This window comes from Plodia interpunctella, chromosome 18 (assembly GCF_027563975.2).
Source record: "Plodia interpunctella isolate USDA-ARS_2022_Savannah chromosome 18, ilPloInte3.2, whole genome shotgun sequence".
NCBI lineage: Eukaryota > Metazoa > Arthropoda > Insecta > Lepidoptera > Pyralidae > Plodia > Plodia interpunctella.
In genome coordinates, this window is record NC_071311.1 from 2407146 (window position 1) to 2430069 (window position 22924).

The window sequence follows — 22924 nt, forward strand, 5'->3', positions numbered from 1 at the left end:
TTGACTAAGAAGGTACGTTGATAGAGGCAGAAGAAAAATGTATACACAATTTTGACTACTTTTCATTTACCTAGTCTGAAAATAAATAGGCTTCATTTCAAAGACATCAGCTCCAAGAGACCGTGTAATAAAGCGAAGAAACCGAGTGTCACAGTCTTCCGGAACTGATTGATATACTGTCGATCAAAACTTCCCATAAATATAAACTGTGGCTTCCGATTTCTAAACATTTGCCAAACAAACACTACTCACTGTTACAATGCGTAATTGAAAGTGAAATTGTTGACAGTACCTAGGGTATAGGTATCTACTCGATTTCTTTTCACAACCTTAGTAGGTTAAACTGCTGCCGGATCGACTGGACTAGAACCGTTACGATAATTTATTTCCTTTCTTTAACTAGTATTGATTTAAAAACTAACAAATAAAGAAGGCATCATAGCTGTATTTAACACCTCTCTCTCTCTCTCTCTCATTCGCGTGTCTCTCATTCTCAGGTCTCAACATCAGACAGATTTTACAAACAGATAAATTTTAAGGATCTTATTATTATTAATTAACATAGCAAGCAATTTACATATTGCCAAACTATTTTTGTCGTAATTCCTTCATATTATAATAACATTATCGAAACTAGTGCAAATTATGTACACACACACACACACTCCGAGGTTAGGAATGAATATTATTTAAATTTTATATTTAAAGTTTCTCTTTTACACTTTTTCTTGCTCATAGAGCCAAAAAGCAATTAAACACATGAGATAGGTACATACTTAACATTTCATTTCATAGTAACATAGCATAGTTCATATTAACTAAAAGCATTTTTATTAAATACTTTACTACTTTGTATTCTTCGAGTATTTTCTTTTATCGTTTGACATTTAAAGCGATATGTAGAGCATGTCCGACACTTTTACAATGGATTTAGATGAATAATCTTTATTCAAAAATTAAATATTGATTTATGTACATTTGTGAAGTAAATAGACGAGACAACAGAACGATCAAACAAAGAGTAACTTCAAACTATACTACTTACTTGAAAGCTAGTTGTAAACAATATGTTTATCTTTTTTTATGAATAAGTAAAAATGAAACACTATATTATTCTATTCTTTTAGGCGAGTTAAGCCCTAATATCAAACAAAAATAGTCTATACTTACCATACTTCAGATACATTAGTTGGAAAGTTGTATCGAATGGATCGTGTTTAGATACTAGTCTATGAATTTTAATAACAGCAGATTTGCGTAGCACGCCACCAGAGACATAGCATACGCGTGTAAACACGATATTAAGACAATTACAGAGCAACAGCCGGACTCTAATTCAAATAGGTTGACAGCGCCAATATTCATTAATTATTTAACAATGTACCGCTGTATTCGTGTGCGATAATTCGCTGAAATTTCATTACGATATAAACCCCTTGGCAAAGTGTTGATATGTGTAAAAGTGCGATTTACATTTAAATAATTAATATTTGAACTGAAAATTAGTGTCCTGGCTCCTCCTTGCGGCACAAGCCGAGTGCCACTCAGCTTCGGTAGCAGGTACATTAAATTTATCATTAAGTATTATTGTCTTGTTCATTTGTTCAAATCTTCATATTTCTGTTTGTATAAGTGTTTATGTATGTTTATTTATATTGTATTTATTTGTTTATGTATATATTTATGTAAGTAAATGTATGTATATTTCTCATCATGTTTATTGTACTTGCTGGTTGCTGTGCCCACCCCCTGCTAATTCGTTCCTCTACCCAAAGGTTGGCTGGAAGAGATTGCTGAGCAATAAGTCCGCCTTTGCTCCATATGTACCTAAACTCTATTCTTTGTGTACCTAATGTGTTTATGGGCAATAAAGTTCATTTATTATTATTATGTATCTCCTTTTAAAAATTCACGGCACATAGTCCGGCCCTTTGAGAGGCTTGCGTGGGGATATGGTGCCAACACGTTGGAGAGTTATGATGTTGTGTTATTATTATTATTATTAATACCTTGGGACAGTGATTATAGTAGTGGAGGTCTGCACCAGGTGTCATAAAACCTGAAAACCAGATCACCAGGTCGCCCCCTAGTATGATAAATTGAGTGTAGGAGTAAACAATATATTCGTTATAATTCCTAAAATATTGTAGCTTCACAGACCACGGAAAACATTGAAATTCAATTAACACGTCAAGTCATGATTAGTCCGCTTTGCTTTTGGTTCTGGGGGGGAAATGGCCAAAGAAAATTCACTTTTCTTTTCAAACAACTAAAGTCGATAGTCGCGTGTAGTCTCACGACATAGTGTATGTGTTCTCTGAAGCGAGATAAGTATAAAAATGTGGTGTTTTCTCGGCGAATAGCTGGAGTGAAACGTTAACGCTACGTGAGCACGCACGACACACGAACGTTACCAACACATCGCAGGCTGTTTGGAGATGTATCCATTTGCTTAAGTTCGTTGGCACAAATAAAAAAAACTGTCTTGATTTGAGAATTTGATTACCACACTAAGAAAAATCAAAAGTTTTATAAAAGACTAGATCTTGCCCGGGGCTTCGCTTCCGTAGGAACTTTGAGATAAAATATAGCATATAACAATCTTGAATAATATACCTTTCTGATATTGAAATAATTTTTGAAATCGTGAAAAAAACTTGGAAAAAGTGAATTCATTCGAAAAGCTCCGGCTTTAGGCCCCCAAAATAACTCTAGATACGCCCATAACGTTTTACGCCGTTTTAGTGATTTATTTCTTGTGGCCATGGCCGAGCGAGGTGTGCGCTATATTCACAAACTAAAAAAGTGTAATTCACATCATACATAATCAATAACAAAATTGGTAACATATAAATCATGTTTAAGTTATGATAATGTTATGCGATGATTAATTTATTCGATATAAATAATATCGTAAATTTTACGTTTAGTCAAGTGTGTGTGACATATTAATAAAATAGTAATAAATACCACAGACTTTATATACGTCTATGAATAGTACCGTCACCTAAAAAACTGTAATCTAATAAATCGAGTGAAGAAATAACTAAAGATAAACGCAATCACAGTCTAATCTTAAAAATTAAAGGTCTAATTTTTATGCGTCACAGCCGACAATGAAACCAGAAACACGTAAGATAAGACCGAGAAATTATAACAACAATATATAAACATTAATCATGATTACGTCTAGCCCAAACCTGCATTAAAAGTTGATTAATTAATTTTCGGCTGATCACGCATTAATCACGATAACATTTTGCCCACCCCTATTGTAGGTTAGTTCATTACTTATTTTCCTACGTGTCCACTGCGCATGCGCAAGCGCTGGCACCAGCCACACAATGCTTGCATATCCTGCATCATTCTATTCAACAGAAGATGCATCTCAATTGTTACTGATTGATTTTGTAGGTTAAAGTGCGTAAAGGATGCAAAATATCGATTTACTGATATTTGTATTCAGTCGGCCATAAGAGGCTTAATGGTCGTCATACTACTCCGGAGGTCCGGGTTCGATCCCCAATCAAGTCAAGATGGAATATGATATTTTTAGATTGAACTGGATGAAACCTGATTTGAGTTGATGGCAACTGCAATATTTGTTTCAGATACTTTCCGAGGAGTCATTGAAATCTGCGTTTAATTTCACTTAAAATAGCTTTACGTCTTTTCATATTAAAATGATTATGGTAATAATAATTTTTCATACCTAAAAACGCATCAACAAAAAAGAAAAAAATGATTCGCCTTTATTATATTAAAAAATATTATGATTATAATTATTTTTAATTAACAGCCCGTCCTGGCTTCGCTGGGGTAAAAAAATTATATGCACCCAACCTTATTAAGGAACCACAATATTGATGAAAACCGCATGAAAATCCGTGCAGTAGTTTATTAGTTTATCGCGAACAGACAGACAGACAGACGCGGCAGAGGACTTTGTTTTATAATATGTTTTTTATACGTAACAAACCCAGAAAGACTTTCACTATACATAATTTAGTGTCGCATTATGACGTTACGTCAAGTTTTACCTTTTAATGAGAAACAATTTAAAAAATATATCTTTAAGCAGCATTTAATTGAACCAAATTATAAACAATTGAAGTAAAATAGAACTGTTTACTTCTCTGTCACATCTGTGCGTGTTCCTGGTTGCGTTAGGGGCTGTGAACCCGCGAAGCCCGGTGTCAACGAAAAAAACAAAACATTTAAAATTTTGAATATTCGGCCGTGATGCCAGTAGTATAGACATTTGTTCAAAAATGACTTCATTATTTTAAACTTCATATATATATAAAGAATACATATAATATATAATTTGAAAACATTAAAAAATGTTTGACTGATAACATCAGTTGAGGGCGTTTTGCTAAAATACGTTCCATACAAAATACATCAACGAGTCTTTATAGAAATTACATATGTTTTGTGCACTGTTGTGTGACCCTCGGCTCAGAGCGCCCCAGACTATATATACGGGGATAATAAAAGGAAAATGTTCTCTATATGTTATTTTTAATAACCTTAATTGGTAGGTTGAAAAACGGTACGGGGCAACAAATATTAACACAATATGATTAGTAAAATCTATTTTGCGTAGATGTTTGACGAATGATGTTAAATATCCATTCTTACAAACTTAAGAGTTGATTGCACCAGTCAACTTAGATGTTAACTTTAACCTGCGCGCCGCCGTCGTTTATATGCCTGATGGATGGATTAGTTCAAATGGCGTACTTTGCGTTTTTTCACGCAGGCCAAAGTGAAATTGTTGTTAAATTGTCACTTTTATTAAAAACTCGAATAAGACAAGAAAATAAATTTAATCTCATAATCTCTCTAATAAAAACAGTAAATGACAACTCTTTCCTAAAAAAAAAACAAACAAACAACCAAAACTACACTTTAATAGTGAAAACAGATCGCGAGCATAGATAATTTAACTAAAAATAGAGATAAATGCAAGCAGAAACATTAAAAGCAGGCGGCGCTACGGAGCGACAGAGAATTTAATTAAACGCATGTAATAGCGCAACGCATAATTTTAGCTACGAGACTACTAGCGTCTCACCCCGGCTTCGCTCGGGTAAAACCAAACTTTTGATAAACAATTGTTTAGTACAATGATATAACCTGGAATAGCACAAACTTTTTATACGGAAATTCCCACGAGAGCCAAGCCTCGGGGCGCAGCTACTACAATATAAATAACGCTATTAAACGTCGCAAGTCACAAAGACATAACACGATTACCCAACAACCAGTAAAAACAATTGTCTATATAAATCATAACAGAGATATTATACTTTGAAATTCAAATCGCATGGAAAACTCGTAGAAAGGCCACAGCCACAAACAAAATGAGCGATCACTTTCTATAGTGTGTGCGTTGCGTATGGCACGTGCTTTTCATACGGTGGCCAAGGGCGGAACGTAATCGGAATATAAAAGTGGCTGTCCAAAACTTCGTCCGCGATTTTTCGAGTACAAAGATGGTTTAAACTAATGTTGAAGGTTAAGGCTATAACTGTGCTAAATTTCATCAAAATCTCTCCTGCAGTTTGAGTTATACAAAAAGGTAAAAATACAGAACTTTACAGATCTTTACTCCTTATAATTTTAGTGTGGTAGTATAGAGAACTCATAAACAGTAGCATTTTTGCTATAGATTTTTTTTGATGTCTGCTCTATTTTTTTGTCATCCAAACCAGCCGTGATTTTATTGGTTAAAAAATTACCCCTGTGTGTAATTTTCTCTTTTCCGTTCTCTTGGAATGAAAGTTTGGGTACCATATATCTCGCCCACACAAAAAAGCTGTTGTGCGGGAGAAATATATTTTTTTCAAAATGTGTGGAGTCACCCGAACCAATTATATAATCTTTCCTTGCATTATAATACAAAGTCCACTGGCGCGTCTGTCTGTTTGCGATGAACTCAAAAACTAATGCACGGATCACGCGGTCTTCACCAATACATAATGTAATTCCTGAGGACGGTTTAGACGTATAGTATAATTTATTATGTTTTTACACAAGCGAAGCCGGGGCAGGCTGGCTAGTAAGTATTACAAATTTACTCTGGGATCGTATGTATTCAAATCGAATGTATACAAACACGTGTATCATTTCCACTATTGTAAATGTTGCAACAAATTGCCCACAGAGGTATATGTACCTGTAACTATGTATTGCGAGATAAAAGAGTTTCCATCGTGGGTAAACTCAAACAATTGCACAAACAGACGCGTTTCACGTAATACTACATAATGTAAAGCTATGTAATCATCTAATTGCGGCCGTTGGCGATCTCTTGCTTTTTAACTATATTCCTATTTTCTGTGTAAACCACAGTGTGTGAACACTAACTGCGTCACAGCTTCGCCCCAGTAGAAATTTTGAGTTAAAGTACACCCTAAGTTCTTGGTTATATTTTACTCGTGTACCAAATTTACAGAATAGACTGGAATAGACCTAGTCTTCATAAACATCTTTAGTTAGCCAACGCGTTATGAGTACACACACAAACATAAATAAAACTTACTGTGTGTGCGCATTGCAATAGATAAATAAATAAAATAAATATATTAGGACAAATCACACAGATTAAGCTAGCCCCAAAATAAGTTCGAAACTTGTGTTAGTTAGTAGTGTGTGTTGTGTGAGTTAGTATCCCATAGGATACTAACTCAAAGATACTATATTTTATAACAAATACATATATAGATAAACATCCAAGACCCGGGCCAATTAGAAAAAAAACATTTTCCATCATGACCCGACCCGGGATCGAACCCGGACCTCTCGGTTCAGAGGCAAGCACTTTACCACTGCGTCACCGAGGTCGTCATTTCATCAACATCCACACCGTCATCGAACAGTTTGCCAAAGTATGGCGGATTCAATTGCTGGTTTTTCATTGCGGTAAATGAAAGAACTCATACTAACCACGCAATGTTCACGCATTCGCGTCGGCATGTATCTGCATTGGGCATAAGATGAACATTTCGTACGATCATTTGTTTGGTTCTAATAATAGGGTAAAATAATAACCAGGTTGAATCACGATGGCAATACATCGTCACAGTCTTTGACGGGAAAGAAAGTTTACTTCCCCGTGTAATTACAGTCGCTCATTATGTAAAATGATATGGCGTTAGACTGAACAGTTCCTATGTCGGCCGGTTCCTTGGGTTGGTAGACATTTGTCGCTTGTGATGATTATAAGATTGCCAGAAGGAAAGCGCGGCGGTTAGGTATAGTAAACTAGCGATTGCCCGCGAATCCACCCACGGTTAAAAAGTGACCTAAAATAATAATTGTATCTATCTGTTCGCGATAAACTCAAAAACTGCTGCACAGAATTTCATGCAGTTTCCACCAATAGACATTGTGAATCCTGAGGAAGGTTTAGTTGTATAATTTATGTTTTTACCTGACCGAAACTGGGCCGGGACGATAGTTAAAAAGTAAATAGGTAATCAAACACATAGACTGAGTAAAGGATAAAACAGAACAACAAATTTAGATTAACATTATATGGGTGTAAGTCCGCAAAGTTTGAGAATCTTTCACACGTTTATTAAAAGTAGTAAACAAGTAGTGTAGAAAATGCGAAAAATTTTACGGTAAAAGTTAGGAGCCTTATAGAGCAGAACTGCGGTCGAGATAGCTGTTCCCACGGCACTGTGATTATAAAACACGCCTAATAATATTTTCTAAAAACTACAACACGTACTAAAAGCTAGTAGCATTCAGAAGGCCTACCACGAAACATACAAACACGTCCACATGATGTCCCTTTTTGTCACATCGTGTACGCATCGTGTAAAAAAAAGTGAGAACATGTGGATCACAGATATGGATGCAATGACGTGGTACGTGTTTTATGTTTCATGGCCATCCAGGTCTCAATTCAGAAATTAGTTGAAATTAGCAGATTGCATTAAAATTTGCGTTGCTTAGGACCCAACATATTGACAATAATTAGGAAGTCATTAGCGGACGTACGAAATTAGCGCGGGCGAAGCCGCGTGCAAAAGCTAGTTCTATAAGAAGTATGAATAGATTCCTTATTCTAGAATCAAATCGAGTAACCAATGAGATATTTTCTTTTAGTTCCATTAATTTCATTTTCTGAAAACAAAAAGTAAATTTTCTCACGGCAAATAGCTGACTCATGTCGATCAATAGTTATAGTATTATTAGGGTTACCATATTACCCTTTTTACGGATGGATAAATATTCTGAGTACAAATAAAATGAATTATCAAGGATAATGCACAATGATACACACGTATGGACTTTCAGTCTGAAATAAATAATTAACCAAAGTTTGTTTATGACTGATTCTGGTGCAATGTAAAATACCTACGTGTAATCAAATTTCCACAACTGAAATCATATTCGACTATGTCCGAATTTTTCCATTGTATTAGATAACCACATATGGCCAGCAGTAAAACATAGAAAGTGACACATCAAGTAAAGTGTGCCGCGTGGCCAAAATAAGCATTATTAATCTAAAATAAGGCTGTAATAGACAGTAATTTGGGGCCATTGTCGGAAAAGATTACGGCTTTCTGGGAAAGTGTCACTCATTCGTTTGGCAATACCCCACATTGAATGAAATGAGAGGGTAATTTTCACATCCTTAAATTTTAAGTTCTTCGTTTTCGTTCAAACTTTTTTTTACGACAGAGCTTCATATAATTGAAGCACCTTTATTTTATTAGAACTTATACGGTATATGTTATATGATAAGTACCTATATTATATAACTATCGTTAATATCACTTCATGACCTCGATCCTATTTTAGGGCGAGAACCACACGCTACGCTAATACATAGTAGCAGCACGTAAAGTGAATGTTAATCGTAGTTTTTATTGCCAGGTTCGCGTTGGTGGCTCGCGCTGGTGCTGCAGAGCCTGCTGCTGACGGCCAGCAGCGGAAGAAGCGGTAAACACCACCATCACCGTCGGTCCATGCCAACACAGGCGGTCAGTTATCCTATCCTGTTACATTCGCGGATCTGATGCCACGAAGCCCGTAAAAGACGAATCTTAAAATTGTGTTTCGTCTGCGATTCGCTGCATGACGTCAACCCCAAAATCTACACTTTACGAGTCATGCTCCATTGCTCTGTTGAGTTTCGTCAGGTTGACGTCGTAGATAACAACGTAGATATTGTATAAAGTTTCGACGTACGTCATCACACTTGAATGTCAAAACCTAAAGAAAACAACGGAGCCACAATGTGCTGCGTCGTCACAAAGGAGCACAAGTAACAAACAATGGGGTAGATCCACAATTTTTAACCTATAGTTGCCAACAAAACATATGGATGATTGGTGACGTTAGGTTTTAGATTGAAACAAATTTTTATTTAAATTTAAACTGACATTTTAAATGTAGTCCTAAAGTCAAGCAACATTACTTTTACTACATTTACTTAAACAATTTGAATAGTATTAGTAATAATACACTCATTAAGAAAGAATTGAAATTAGGGAAGTATCACGTTTTTTTGTAAACATTGCATTATAAAACTATAAACATTTATGTAAATCGTTTTATTCTTATAATATCCTATTGTTCAAAAGTGTACGATGATTTTCATAGATGATGTAACTTAAACAACAATAGGCAGCTGTTACGTAACAAAACTAACATTAAACATTTCGATTTCAGACAATGCCAGTATCCAAAAGCGGCTGGAGACCCGTGCTCAGTTCAGGGGGCGTTTTGTACGGAACTTTCGCGGGCGCGCATCAGAGCCCCGCATACAAAATACCAGTTCCTGTCCTAGATTTATATCCTTCATCCTCGCGCCCGCTAGTCGCTAGAGACGCGACTAAACTGACATCCATAGCCCAAAGCTATAGACCTACCACACTGAGGACAGTTTCCGCCGCGCCCCCCGCTCCCCCCGCGAACCAACCAATTAATTCCTACCACAACCCATTTGCCGTACCCAACGGATACACCTATAAGTACATCCAAAACATTCCTTTAGACAGCGTCCTGATTCGAAACCCTCAACATCCGTTCGCCGCTCGACCAGTCTTCAAATATCCTCCAAAGATCAAGCCATCGTACCACAACACCATGTTGCAGCAACTAACGAATATACAACCGATCCATTTTGGGCCGTATCCTGGGAATAAGCCTTTAGAGTTCGCGAAACCGGTGGAGGGTTACGCGCGGCCGGAGGGGAGCAAGCAGTCGCATGGTACGGAGGTTTTCAAGCCTGAGGTCTACAAACTGTCTGACAGCGACACAGCCTCTCAATCTATAAGCCAGCAAGTGAAGACAGCCCAGCAGACATTCACGGCGACCCCGAAGACACCGGCCTACTCACACTATACGTACCAAGATGCTTTTCCACCGAGCATTTTAGGTAAGAATATAGATAGATAGATAGATAGATAAACTCTTTATTGCACCATTTACAAAGGAGTACAGTTATAACAAGATATATATAGTTTCATTTAATAACACATAAGGTTGGATCCCCCAGTGCGGGCAAATATTTGCTTTCACAGATATTTATCTGCAGTTCGTCTCCGTTTCACGACACGATCATATAGTACTCATGGTAGATACTCGTCATTTTACAAGTGGAAAGTCCAAATTTAATTGTCTTACGACAGCGAAAGTCCCTTTTTAGTTTATATTAAATAGTTTACTACATACCTATTTCGTATTATTACAATATAATTTGAGAACATAAAATTAATTTTCATTTGAACGAAAGTAATAAAATTAACATTAAAGCACAGCATTAAAGTTAATGCCATATTTTATTTGCAGAGTATTTACGATGTAAAAAATGTGCACAATAATTATAAAAACACTTATAAATATTAATTGAATGGAAAGGCTTACCTACAGTACGAAATCATCTTCCCTCATCGATTATTTTATCATTTCAGGAACATTTGGCTCGTTTGGCGTCCAATCAGTGAAAGCGAGAGACCCGGTGTTCCCCCCCGCCAAGACCACGTATCTGCCCCCGCAGCCTACTAAGCAGACCATCTTCAACTCCTTCAGTTTCTCCCCCTCCTACAAGACCCCCGCCGTCTTCAGCTCCACCACTCCCAAGCTACAGACAACTCTCAACCAGCTCAACTTTGGTTTCAACGACTACAAAACACCGACTCAACAAACCAAAGTATCAGTTCCAGTGAAAATCGACCCCAACGCTCAGACAAAGGTATCTTTCAAGCCCAGCCCTCAAGATCCATTCATCAACAAACACCTGATCAAAGATTACAACAAAGTTGTCGTTACAACATACAACCCGATTCAGACCACCACGTTATCTAGTAACTTCTTCGACTTCGGTTTCCCCTCGCAACATACACCCATTCAAACCCAAAACTTCAATAACTACGACACGAAGAAACAGAAGATCCACGACAGCTTCACCGCTGGCGGCAACCAGGTGGTCAGCCAGGTCCCGCAGCACTACACCAGCCCCCCCAAACTAGACATCAACTCTGTCAGCAGCAGACCAACATACGAAGTCATTGAAACCACAGACTCTGGACACGACATTATAACTCACTCTTCACCACCAGCCTGGACCTATCAATCTTATGACAATCCAAAGTCGACAGAGCCGTCGGTGACCAAGCAATATTTGGACAGCATCTATGGCAATCCGACCTCAGCGCCCGACCTCCCCGACGAGTATGCCATCGTGACCGAGGGAGAGAAAGGCTATCAGAACTCTTTGACCTACGACGGCCACGTCGAATCTCAAAGCAGCCTACCTCTGAGTAATGGTTTCGAACCCATCGGTAAGCACAAGCTGAAAGATTACTACTATAAGGTGTCCACAACGTCATACGACACAGATGACATAACAACAAGACGAACGAAAAACCCCACCGACGCACCAGACATTGAAGTAACTACAACACACTTCGACATTACCAACGATAGAAACAATGAAAAGCCAACGGAAGCACTGCCCACGCTGCCCCCGAATAGACATTTCAAACGACCTAGCCCTCAAGATCCGCTGGATAAAGACAAGATTCGGAAGAGGAACAAGAATAGAAGGCGTCGTCCTCCGCTAGCCAATATCAGCAACAATACTAGTTCTACAACGCGGAAATATTACCAAACGACCACAGAAACCTCGCTGCTACAAACCACTGAGCCCGTAGAAATTCACACAATCAAACCCCGAGTCAGGCCTTTCAAACTAAAAGGTCAACCCAACCTGACAACACCAAGCATCACGACCGACCTGACGACCAGCGCCTTGCCGACGATCTCACCGACGATACCCACACTAATCAAAAAGAAACTCGTTCGTCGCCCTTTCACCACTACTACAGAAAGACTCGAAACTACAACTCAAGTATACAGAGATTCTGAAACCAGCAATGATTCACAAATAATGAAAATAGCCAATCGTCCCTCGTATTCTAAGCTATCGCAATCATACGAGTACAGATCAAGCGAAACACCAGATTACTCTCACAAGCAAGACGAGAAGGATACGCCAACAAGCGATATCGCAGTAAACCTGAGCGAGACGACAATCCGACATGAAGCGGACCAAGCGCCTGCGTTTGCCTTCCACAAAGATGTCAAACCTATTGAAGCTAAGTTAGAAACCACAACAGAATCAGCTAAAGGTACCGAAGCTCCAAGCGAAGCGACCACTGCCAGCCTCGGAGAAACACCAGGAAGAGTACAAAGACCTAGACTCAAGAATAAATTCAACCGACCAAAATTTAGTGTCAAAGATTACAGAAATCGTCTGAATTCTACCACAAGTACAACTGAGAAAACAGAGTCAAAAGTAAGATTCCCGCAACGAAGGGTGCCCGGCACTGATAACTATTTCAACACTGACGTTGAGGTAACTACAGAGAGAAAGAAATTCATGCCAAAAGATCCGCGACACAAATCCGGTAATAATTCTGATAACAATGAACAAACGGAGAAAGAGATACACTCGATCAGGCCACAGAGAACTAGGCCACCAGTGGAAGCTACCGAGGCATCTACACAAAAAATATCAGCGCGTATAAGAAACGGCCAGCGTCGTCCTAAACCTACCGAAGAGTATACAGAAACGAGCCCTACCACTGTCCACAGCAAGCGGCCTCTGAGGAAGAAGATAAAGGACTCCAGCGCTGAAGAAACACAAGATATACCTGTCACAGAAACCACAGTACATTACGACAAGAACGCATACACGTCAGAAAGGACAAGGTCTGAGAGCGCTATAATGAAAATAGCTGATAAAAAGCACCAAGATCATCATTTGGAGCACGTATTTGAGCATTCTAAGCGGGTGTCCGACCTGACGTTAGCGGCGAGTAAGGACTACAACACGCCTGGCATGTTTAAAACTGTGTCTTCCAGCAGCAGGCGGATACCAAACTACTTCACGATAGCTACAGACGACCCAATCCTTCCAATCGAGGCGTTCTTCCCACAGTTGAACCAGAAGAAGGACACGTAACATTCCCATATTAATTAAGTTTCCAAACCAAATTCTTTCGGACTGCCAAAGTACTTCATCTTAAGTTTGTACTTTACGACTGCACAAATCTAAAACGGTCTGGATTCGTCACTTTTTATTTTCTCAAATTTGAAATTATTTTGCATTTACATACCAAATAATGAATGTGATGAATCAGACCTAATATTTTATTTATTGATACAAAATATTTCACTAACTAATCTCATTGCGCTATGTATATTTCTAAGACATAAAATATACCAAATTTTCCTGTGAAATAATGTAAATGTCAGGAGAAATATGTTTGTGGCGTACACGTTGTTTAACATTATATATTGTTGTGTGTTTGTGTGTGTGCTGCTTAGCTTTGTGTGTCAGTGGGATGGAGAGATATTTATATTTAAATTAGTTGATAGATTTGTAAATAAACAATTTCTTAACAAAACACAATTGTATTTTTAACCGAATTTATTAAACTTTATACATTCTTTCAATTAGTATTACCCCGCGCTGACCTCTTCATTAGATATGACCTTAGACATTTTCTGGATACATTTGGTGGCTGCTTGGTGAATGGTTTTGTCCAAAGTATCTGCACACAAGGACATAAAGTCAGTCGTATATCGCATCTTGAAGTTTTCCAGTTTGGGACAAGATTCACCACAGATTAGTGTTACTAGCTGCGTCACGTGGTTTTGCTCCCGTAAGAAATTTTTGATGTAGAAACGGGATAAATAGTCGAATAAATAGTCTAAATAACAGTGAAAATTGCGTCAAACTCCCTTGCGTGGTTTAAGAGGAGAAAACTTAGAAACAGACAGAAACGTAGGGCGACTTGTATTATCCTATGTATTAGTACACTAAATTAAGATTGAATAAAATTGTACATATATATATATATATATTACACAAGTTTATTAGGTACGAAGTCCCATTACCCACACAGCTTTTAAGGAACACCAATCCTTAAAAGCTGTGTGATAGATGTGTTTACACCCAATGTTTTTCTTAATATTGGGATATTGCGTTATACATATTTAAATTATAAACTTATTTTTAAAATGGTCTCACACACAGATGGGTCCGTGTGACCATTACACAGTTTAGCCCCACGCGCTGCCCAACGTTGGCACTAACACAACACCAAAAATATTGAGCTACTAAATAAGTAGGTACTTACAAATCTTGTGTTGCCCTTGTATCGGGAAACGCAGCCTCAAACTGATGGGGTTCGAGCATATGAACACGTAGGGGCTGTCACTTTCCCCCTCCGGATACCTTTATGATTAAAAAATATATTAAAATAACAAATTATGGAGAAAAATATAACATTTAAACATCAGAAGATAAACAAACACGAATTGAGGTTTCAGCTCAAGTATTATGATTGTCTAGTTTCTTGCAAATCAATATATATAAAACTCTTGCATTACTGAGTGACTGACTACTGACAGACAACGCACAGACGAAACTACTGGATGTAGAAAGCTGAAATTTGGTGTGTAGGTTCCTAGGTCAGTGTAGGGGAGCACTAAGAAGGGATTTCCTGAAATTCCCACGGGAAACTGATTTTTACTCACATACGAAGTTTTGGGCAAAAGCTAGTATTCTTATAAAAGTTTATCACAGTTTATGTGGCGTGTGGTCCCGCCCTAGAATAGAACCACTCGATATCCCCCAGTAAATGTCATACAAGGCCACAATAAGACATACAGCCTTGATAGTTGTTGTTGATAGGCGACAATAGCATTCACAAAGGGGGTTGACGTCAGGCATGCGGCCAGCTGTAAAATCACAGACCGAATCACCAAATCAAAAAAAAATTGGTATAATTATGCTAACCCAGGGCTTCACAGCCCAGTTTGCAGGAAATACGCGATAAAGAAAGAGTTTAAGACAGTTTACTATAACATCACAATGTGAAATTATTTTTTTTAAACACAGAGATGAGTGCGTACGTGACCTTAGGGTGTACAGCGCGAGAATCGTACAAAACATATAGAACTATTATTAAAATATAACTTTCATACTTTTTCTGGTACTCCTCCTGATTCAAACAATCATCGACGTTGACACAGCCCAGCAGGCAGCCGGTGGGGTAGAATGTGGGGAATTCCAGTTGCATGTCTGTAAAAAAACGACGAAACGAATCACAAACGACCTACTTGATTCCTGCAGTCGAATAACGAACGCCTTCACACAGGACAATCGTTGGAATTTGAAACCATTCCATATCCCGTGGATGTCGTAAGAGGCAACAAAGGGACACAGAGCCTAGACAGCTGATAGGCAACGATTTAGGCAACTAATAAAATCTGACTCACTATACACTCATCTAATTAAATACGAACAAGTTTGCATATCTATTTCAAATAATTTTTAAGGAGCTTTTACCTATTTAATCCACAAAAAATGCTACCAGTGCTGTAGCATTTTTTACATATCATATCAAAGACAAAAATGTAATAGATAATATCTAATACAGGTTACCTGGATTCAGCACCCTGTACTGATTCTCTATGGCTCTGATGACGTCATGGTCGGGCGGTTTGGCGGTGGACGCGATCCACAGCCGGCCGCGGTGACTTGTGTACCATGTGCGCCCTTCATGTCTGGTATAACAAATATTTATATCGTACTGGAATATATATATTGTTACAAGCACAGTATTCGTTACAGGATTCGTACAGGATTCGTTGTGCCGTGGCTAGGTACATCAGTTTTTTTAATTCCTCGTGTGTTGTTTATGTAAGAATAAAAAAACACCTAGGTTTCAAAAGATTGATAAAATGATTAAATAAATAAGATAATTGCACTATTATGCTAACTAGCATGAATAAAATAAGTGGAGGACAAAAAGTAGGATGTCAAACCCCGTTTAATGGCTGAGGAAGAAGCCGGGAAAACGTTCAGACGAGAGATAATGTACGTACGAAATGGAGAGGAAAGCGGACACTGAGTTCCAACGCCTAACTATGTACCTAGCATTTAGACTAAATAATCATTTTTGTGGATCGTATTCAAAATTACATGTATTTTACTTTAATTAAATACTTAGTGATTAATTATATACTTAGTGATTTGTGCGTAAAAATAAACAGAGTACCTAATTAAATACTTCATTCGTATCGTAAGCAATACCCAAGACACATAAATCAAAGTTATATTATAGCCTGCCAGAGCAATGTACCAATTTCGAGGCATATTTGGACCTTTATCAAAAAATATTTTAATATTTATTCATTTTCCTTCCCACATTGGTAAATTAGCGCCTGATGTGGTGACTTAAAATTATTGTGTACTTGTTGCAGTTTTGCTATTAAAAAAATCAGGAGGCCAAAACCAAATGTTTCCACTCTGAGTTATCTATCTTAATTTTGTTTGATCTACATATTTTCGGTTTAAATAATACAATCAATGTCACTTAAACTATTTAAAAAAATGCAATATGATTTTAATTGAAAAAAAAAGTAACATTAGTTATAATTTAAATTTACCCAGTTTAATTTTGATCAGCTATTTTACCATAATGACTTGGCTCAACTGTCTACACTATCTACATTTTAAGCTGACAATAATGAACAATATTTGTGCATAATGTCTCCAAAATGAGTCCTTTCTCCCTTACTTTTTGCATCATAGGTACTCATTTTAATTATGTGATGCTAAATAGTAGCACTTCTATGTTTATTTCTATTTACAAGGTTTAAAAAGTTTCAAAAATAACCACTCAGAAAGCGACAGTATCCCACCCTCCCCGAAGGGAGAGAACGATCATCGAGGGCTGATGGCAAGCTGCCACCGCCCGCCTCACGCTCAGGACACCGCGCCACGTCTCCTCATCATGGTTAGTGAGGCCCCGCATATTGCGAGCGTCTATGCGAAGAGCTTACTATAGAAATGATCCTATGAAGTAAGGTCTTGCCGTTGTCTAACCTCGCCGGAGAGGTCTTTCTGAGCGAAAAAATCTCTACCGCGCGATTCAGATTCCGCGTAAACAAAACAGCGCCATCTAGTGAGAGAAAGAAATCGTACAACGATGAGGTCATGATGGGGTTAAGCAACCTTGACACCACGTGTAACTATCACGTGGCGTAATACCTGTTACAAAAGTTGTACTTTGCCCATCATCTCTGGCCCGTCAAGCCAAATATCAGGTATCTATATTGTTTGTAATTGCTAAGCAGTTTTACAAAAACAAATCTATAAGTTCATTCAGCAAGCAATTTTATATCTTGAAGGTTGAAGAATAATTCAAATAACAATACTCACAAAAAATCCAGGTAATTAGGGCAATTTAGAAGGGCCTTTTTGGAAAAATGATAGTCCTATAGCAATATGATAGTCCTATAGCAATATGATCGTAATAAAAACTGTACTATTTTTATTTAATGTTAACTTTTATAGATAAGATGAATGAATTTGGTAAATCGATATCAGTTAAATGTTCTATGACATATAAAATGAAATTTTATAAATACGTTTATGACATAAAAATAAATCTAAATCATATGTACAGAAAATAGGCATTACTACATTTAAAAAGTTTTGTGTTACATGGAATTTCAAGAAAAATAAACAAAAGGACACTGGCCCTTTTGATATATAAGTTTCATATTTATTTAGAAAAACTGGTGTACACCAATAAATGATAATAAAGCTGCGAGATTTATTATTTTCTAACCCTAGGCACAACTGTGGGACAATTAAAAATATTTTTTTGTAAGTAATTATATTTTCTTTTATCGTCAGATTAGAGGGTCCCATTCTGTCGGCGAATCGTTCGTAGATAAAGGGTTCTGTCGATCAAACGCCCGATGTCGAAACATTCAGTCGACGAAACGTTCGTAGACGAAGCAATTGTCAGAGAACTGTTTCAGACTCGAAATTCCCATATTAGTGTGTGAATACAAAATTTGCTTTTATAAAGTCGTAAAAACACTTCCGATTTTGCGGTACCTTTTGATAAAATGGTTAACACGTCGTGTATGTTTCATTCCACACAATGACCACGTCCACGAGCCTCAGCATCTATCGAGCAGAAGAGAAAGACTTACATCTTGATGCCGTCGACGAGCAGAGAGGCCCAGGGCTGGTGCATGGACAGACAGCGGCCCGCGTCGCTCATCTCCTGCAGCTCCACGTCCTGCACGCGCGGGGCAGGGCCTGCCGCGCGCGTGCTGGACGCGTACGACCGCGGCTGGATGGATGGCGCGAACTGGGATACAGTTTTGTAACATTACTTTTTTAATAATTATCATTTACCATTTAAGTTTCTACTGAGAAAATATGAATTTGGAGGTATAAAAAAAGTCAGATCTATAATCCTACTAATACGATTTAATTATAAATGCTACGATTATATAATATGTATGTGATTATATATATCTTTTATTATCTATTTTTCCATATTATTGAAAAATTGTGTGTTTGCCGTGGTTGAAAATCGTTAATTCCAATTCGGATATACCCGAGATGGGAATTGATTCAATTCAAACCTTGGCTAACAAACAACTAGTTTTAAAGATTTATTCACCCAATAAATGACTTATCTATGAACTTTTAGACCAAAATTAATTAAAAAATTCATACCTGTAACAATGGGGCATTGACCCCTGGCGCCACATCCCTGTCGTGGTCTCCGCTGAAGCCACCAACTGCAGTGAACTCGGAGGCGAAATCATGGGATGTTTGCCCACTGCTAGTCATACGACGGATCTCTTCCTGGTCCACTTCGTGCTCGATACTAGTGTCTTCTATTATTTGACGACCTGTATGCCGGTAAAATATATAATCTCTGCTCTTGGTAGCCTGTTTGGCCTCAGGTGACAAACTTATCTATTATATCTTAATATCTTTCATCAAAATCAGCCCAACAGTTTAACCTTGAAAGCGTAACACACATTTGCATTAACAATAGCGTTGGATAAAACTAAATTTAATGGCTGCCAGCCAACATTAGCAATGAATAGACACATAAAAAATATTTACAAAAATAATTTGTTCATGAAAAGAAAAATAATCACCGGATCTCTGATAAAATTCCGGCGGGGCGCGGTCCGGATTGCAAATTCAAATCATTTCTTCAGAAATTATAGCTTCACAGGTACTTCTTCACGTCAAATATTGTATTGTATATTGTATATATATAGTATATTATATAGTACTTTCTACTTTCTCAAAAAGCTACAAACTACTGGCAACTTGCAATACGTTTTAGGAACCTACCAGCAAAATCGAAGGTCATCTTCTTGCTCAGCCTGGAGGCATGTTTCTTGTCATGCAGGTCCTGCTGGTATCGCTGCAGGTCCTGCCGCTCCGTGGAGTTGAGCCACACGCTGTTGGTGTTGAAGTAGTCGCTATCGTCATCTGTGACCCGCGTGCGGCGCTCGCTGGGGAACATTGATTGATATTATACGAATACAGGTGGAATAGGACCAACCCTGTGTCCACACAGGCGTGAGAATGTCGTACAAGGCGACTTAGGGACAACATAGTCAAATGCACATAGCCTAGGCAGCTGATAGGCAACAAAATCATTCCTAAGGAAGATTGACGTCAGACAGGCGGCCGGTTGAAATTGTAAAATCGAAACCGAATCCTCAAAATGTTTAGGTTATTTTTATGCCGACTCTGAACTTCACGACGTCACAGCTCTGAGAACAGGTGAAGATAAGAGAGATTACACTGGACATAGAAAAATGATGTATATTGTAATATACATTTTTACCTAATTTACATTTTTGGCATAAGTTTTTATTATATTATAATCAGAGAAATCTTGCTTCATTCAACGCGTCCCTCATACAACATTTTTCATCTAAGATTGAGGACTCCAGCAATCTGAAAATGTATATTAATGAAATGCAAAAGTTTGACTTTAGGTTGCCGTGTTAAGTCTTTGTGTCACCTGGCGCCATCTGCAGAATACGAAAGTTTAAAAGAAAAGTCCGGTACTCACCTGGTGCGGTCGTACTCCAGCAGCTTGTCGCGGTGCCGCCGCGCCGCCTCGCCGCCCGCCAGCAGCGACTGCAGCAGCTTGGCGCTGGCCGCCGTCTTGCCGTTCAGCTCCTTCTGCTGCTGCGGGGTGCACACCTGCAAGGAAGACCTGTCTCTTCTAAACTTCTCCTTGGCTTAGGCCTCGAGCGACCTACTTGTTTCCTACAGTTAAATTACTAACCCCTTGAAGCCTCCTTACTTATCAGAGCAAATACAACATCCTAATCCTGACTAATATTATAAATGCGAAAGTTTGTTTGTATCTTCACGCTCTATCTACTCAAACAATCTTCTTTAAATACATAGGGTGCCTTTCATCCCGGAAAAATAACTGTTCCCGTGGGAAATCAAGCAGGCGAAGCAGCGGGCAAAAGGTAGTTAGAAAAAAAATCTAATGCAGGTAGAACAATTACGAAATACACCCTGTTACTAATAAAAAAGTTAAAAGTACACTATAAGCTAAAGTATGTATTTTCACAATCAGCATTCAAGCTAACTATGAAACAGAAGAACTAACAGAGATAGAAGTTAACTAAGGAAGCTTGTAAATACTAACCAAATGTCCGCAGAAGAGGCAGGGGCCCGAGCCCTCCTGCTTGCAGACGACGCGGCCGCAGTTGAGGCAGTTGTTGACCAACTCGTGCTTGGCCGCCTGGCAGTCACAGCGGTGTCGGCCTGCAAGCATGCCGACAATAAAAAATTCAACCTTACAAAGGTAAAATATATCATTAAGAACAGTCTTTATAACATATACCTACTATAAGTCTCTTGCATACATAAATTGATAAATAAAGAACTTCTATACCTACTTACCTACTAATTGTTAATTCTATTAACTTTTGAGGTATGGAAAAAAAAGAAGATATTTATAGAATAAATAAGACAAAATCCATATCATACCTTTCAGCAAGATAACCTGAGCATTCTTGCCTTCCTGCGAGTACAGGTTCACAAACTTGGTCTTCTTTTTAGTTTTGCTCTCAGCTTCAATAGGTGCCGCCACTTCCACTGCCTCTGGCTGTTTGCCTTTCTTCTTCTTCTGCTGTTTTGTGCTGACTGGAATAGCAAAACATAAAATAAAATACTTAACTTTTTTGTAAATATAAACAATAAACAGAGATGCTTAGTTTTAAATTGTATAATGCCTATAAAATTAGTTTTAATACAATCTAATAAGATTCTTATATGAAAACTCAAAGTATGATGGGACACTTGAAATAATAATTATGGTGGTTAATTTTTGAAATAGGTTTGTGGTAATCTCTGTATATTTTTTGATGTGCACTTTCATTACAATTCAACTTAGAGAACCCATATTTTGTGGTTTAGGTCGAATGATGTAGGTTGAGGTTGCTGTTTAAATGATTTAGGTTGTTCCTCCCACCAACTAAACTGAACATATCTTGACAAAGGGTAAGAAAGAAAAAAAGTAGTGCCATCATTGTCTTGCATTTGTTTGATTCAACCAAGTAATTTCCAGCAGAATCAATACTCATAAAAAGTTCCTCTTGAGAATGTAGAAATCACAAATCAGCCCATTATTTAACCAGTTGGAAAAAAACATCAAGTTTCAAGCCTTGCAATAACAGTTTAGAGTTATTAGTATTTAACTATTTACTATGATGTAAAACTTAGGCTGAGCATTACTTATAAATGTATTTTAAAACTGTGTAAAATCATACCTCGTCCAGGAAATTTCCTCTTAGTCAACTCCAGAAAGAAAGTTTTGTGATGAGGATTATCAAAGTCCAGCAAAGTTTTCATGTATTCTTCCAAATCATTCTCATTTTCTATGGACAGAATGTATCTAAAATAACAACAAAAATAATATGAATAAAAGTAAATTTATCTTCGTAATTTCGTGTTTAGTACATTTAAATATTTTTTTCAAATACAGCGCCTACATAAATGGTTATAAGGTATATTTTACAGAAGTTTAAGTAACATATGCCGAGAAGGAACATTAGGAAGTTATAAAGTTAACACAACTTACCCAATCAAGTCTTCAGGAACTTGAAAATCAAATATTTTGGATAAACCCTCAGTTAACCACTCGTCCATTGTTTTCAGGTCTTTATACAGAAGTTTATTCAGTAGTTTCAAACAGATTTCACAATTTGTGATAATTGTAGTATTATCATAGCAATACAAATAAGTAAAAAATATATACTCTGTGGTGGGAATAGGATCAAGGATTTGACAAGACAAGACAATCAGCTGTCTGTCTGTCAGGGTAAGTTCAGTCAGTAGGGAGCAGGCACGTTCAAGAGTTTGAAAAATCACGAACAAAAATACCTGTTACTTATGATATGACCACGGTACCGACCGACTGTACTTTTGTGAACTCTCTTCTCACCGCTTGTATTTTTATTTTTTTCTAGCCCCAAAGGTGTAAGTGGTATGATTAAAGCATCCTATATAATTAAA

General features: G+C 37.6%; 2 protein-coding genes and 1 non-coding gene across 4 annotated transcripts in view; 1 reads left to right on the forward strand and 2 right to left on the reverse strand.

Annotated features, from left to right (window-relative positions):
- LOC128677461 (mucin-2-like) overlaps positions 1–13948 on the forward strand; it is a 26873-nt gene extending 12925 nt beyond the window's left edge. Inside the window, exons 2-4 of the mRNA XM_053758333.1 lie at positions 8902–9008; positions 9700–10408; positions 10944–13948. Coding sequence (XP_053614308.1) covers positions 8902–9008; positions 9700–10408; positions 10944–13498 — 3371 coding nt within the window. The 3' untranslated portion in view covers positions 13499–13948. The remainder of the gene's footprint in view (positions 1–8901; positions 9009–9699; positions 10409–10943) is intronic.
- Positions 13933–22920, reverse strand: LOC128677462 (uncharacterized protein). Of its 2 annotated transcripts, none has more exons than XM_053758335.1 (12): positions 22793–22920; positions 22180–22304; positions 21398–21553; positions 21054–21172; positions 20460–20593; positions 19727–19890; positions 19091–19269; positions 18556–18716; positions 15989–16110; positions 15529–15625; positions 14679–14776; positions 13933–14090 (listed from the first exon to the last, which is right to left on the reverse strand). In XM_053758335.1, exons 2-12 carry the CDS (start codon positions 22259–22261, stop codon positions 13999–14001), a joined length of 1404 nt encoding a protein of 467 aa, XP_053614310.1. In that variant the 5' UTR covers positions 22262–22304; positions 22793–22920; the 3' UTR covers positions 13933–13998. The 2 variants fall into 2 exon arrangements, with proteins under 2 accessions (XP_053614310.1, XP_053614309.1); XM_053758334.2 differs by lacking the exon at positions 22793–22920 and adding an exon at positions 22491–22737.
- LOC128677992 (small nucleolar RNA U3) lies at positions 17224–17421 on the reverse strand. The gene has a single exon (XR_008405594.1). It is a non-coding gene; the product is annotated as a small nucleolar RNA U3 (small nucleolar RNA).
- Positions 22921–22924: the final 4 nt, after the last annotated feature.

What these genes read in the sequence shown, in the direction of transcription:
- LOC128677462 (XM_053758334.2), bottom strand. Translation starts at nt 22,558, where the DNA reads ATGGACGAGTGGTTAACTGAGGGTTTATCCAAAATATTTGATTTTCAA. An exon ending in GAGGAAATTTCCTGGACGAG is followed by an intron (nt 21,554 to 22,179) that starts GTATGATTTTAC and finishes TTGCTATTCCAG; the next exon opens with TCAGCACAAAACAGCAGAAG. An exon ending in TCAATGCCCCATTGTTACAG is followed by an intron (nt 18,717 to 19,090) that starts GTATGAATTTTT and finishes ACTGTATCCCAG; the next exon opens with TTCGCGCCATCCATCCAGCC.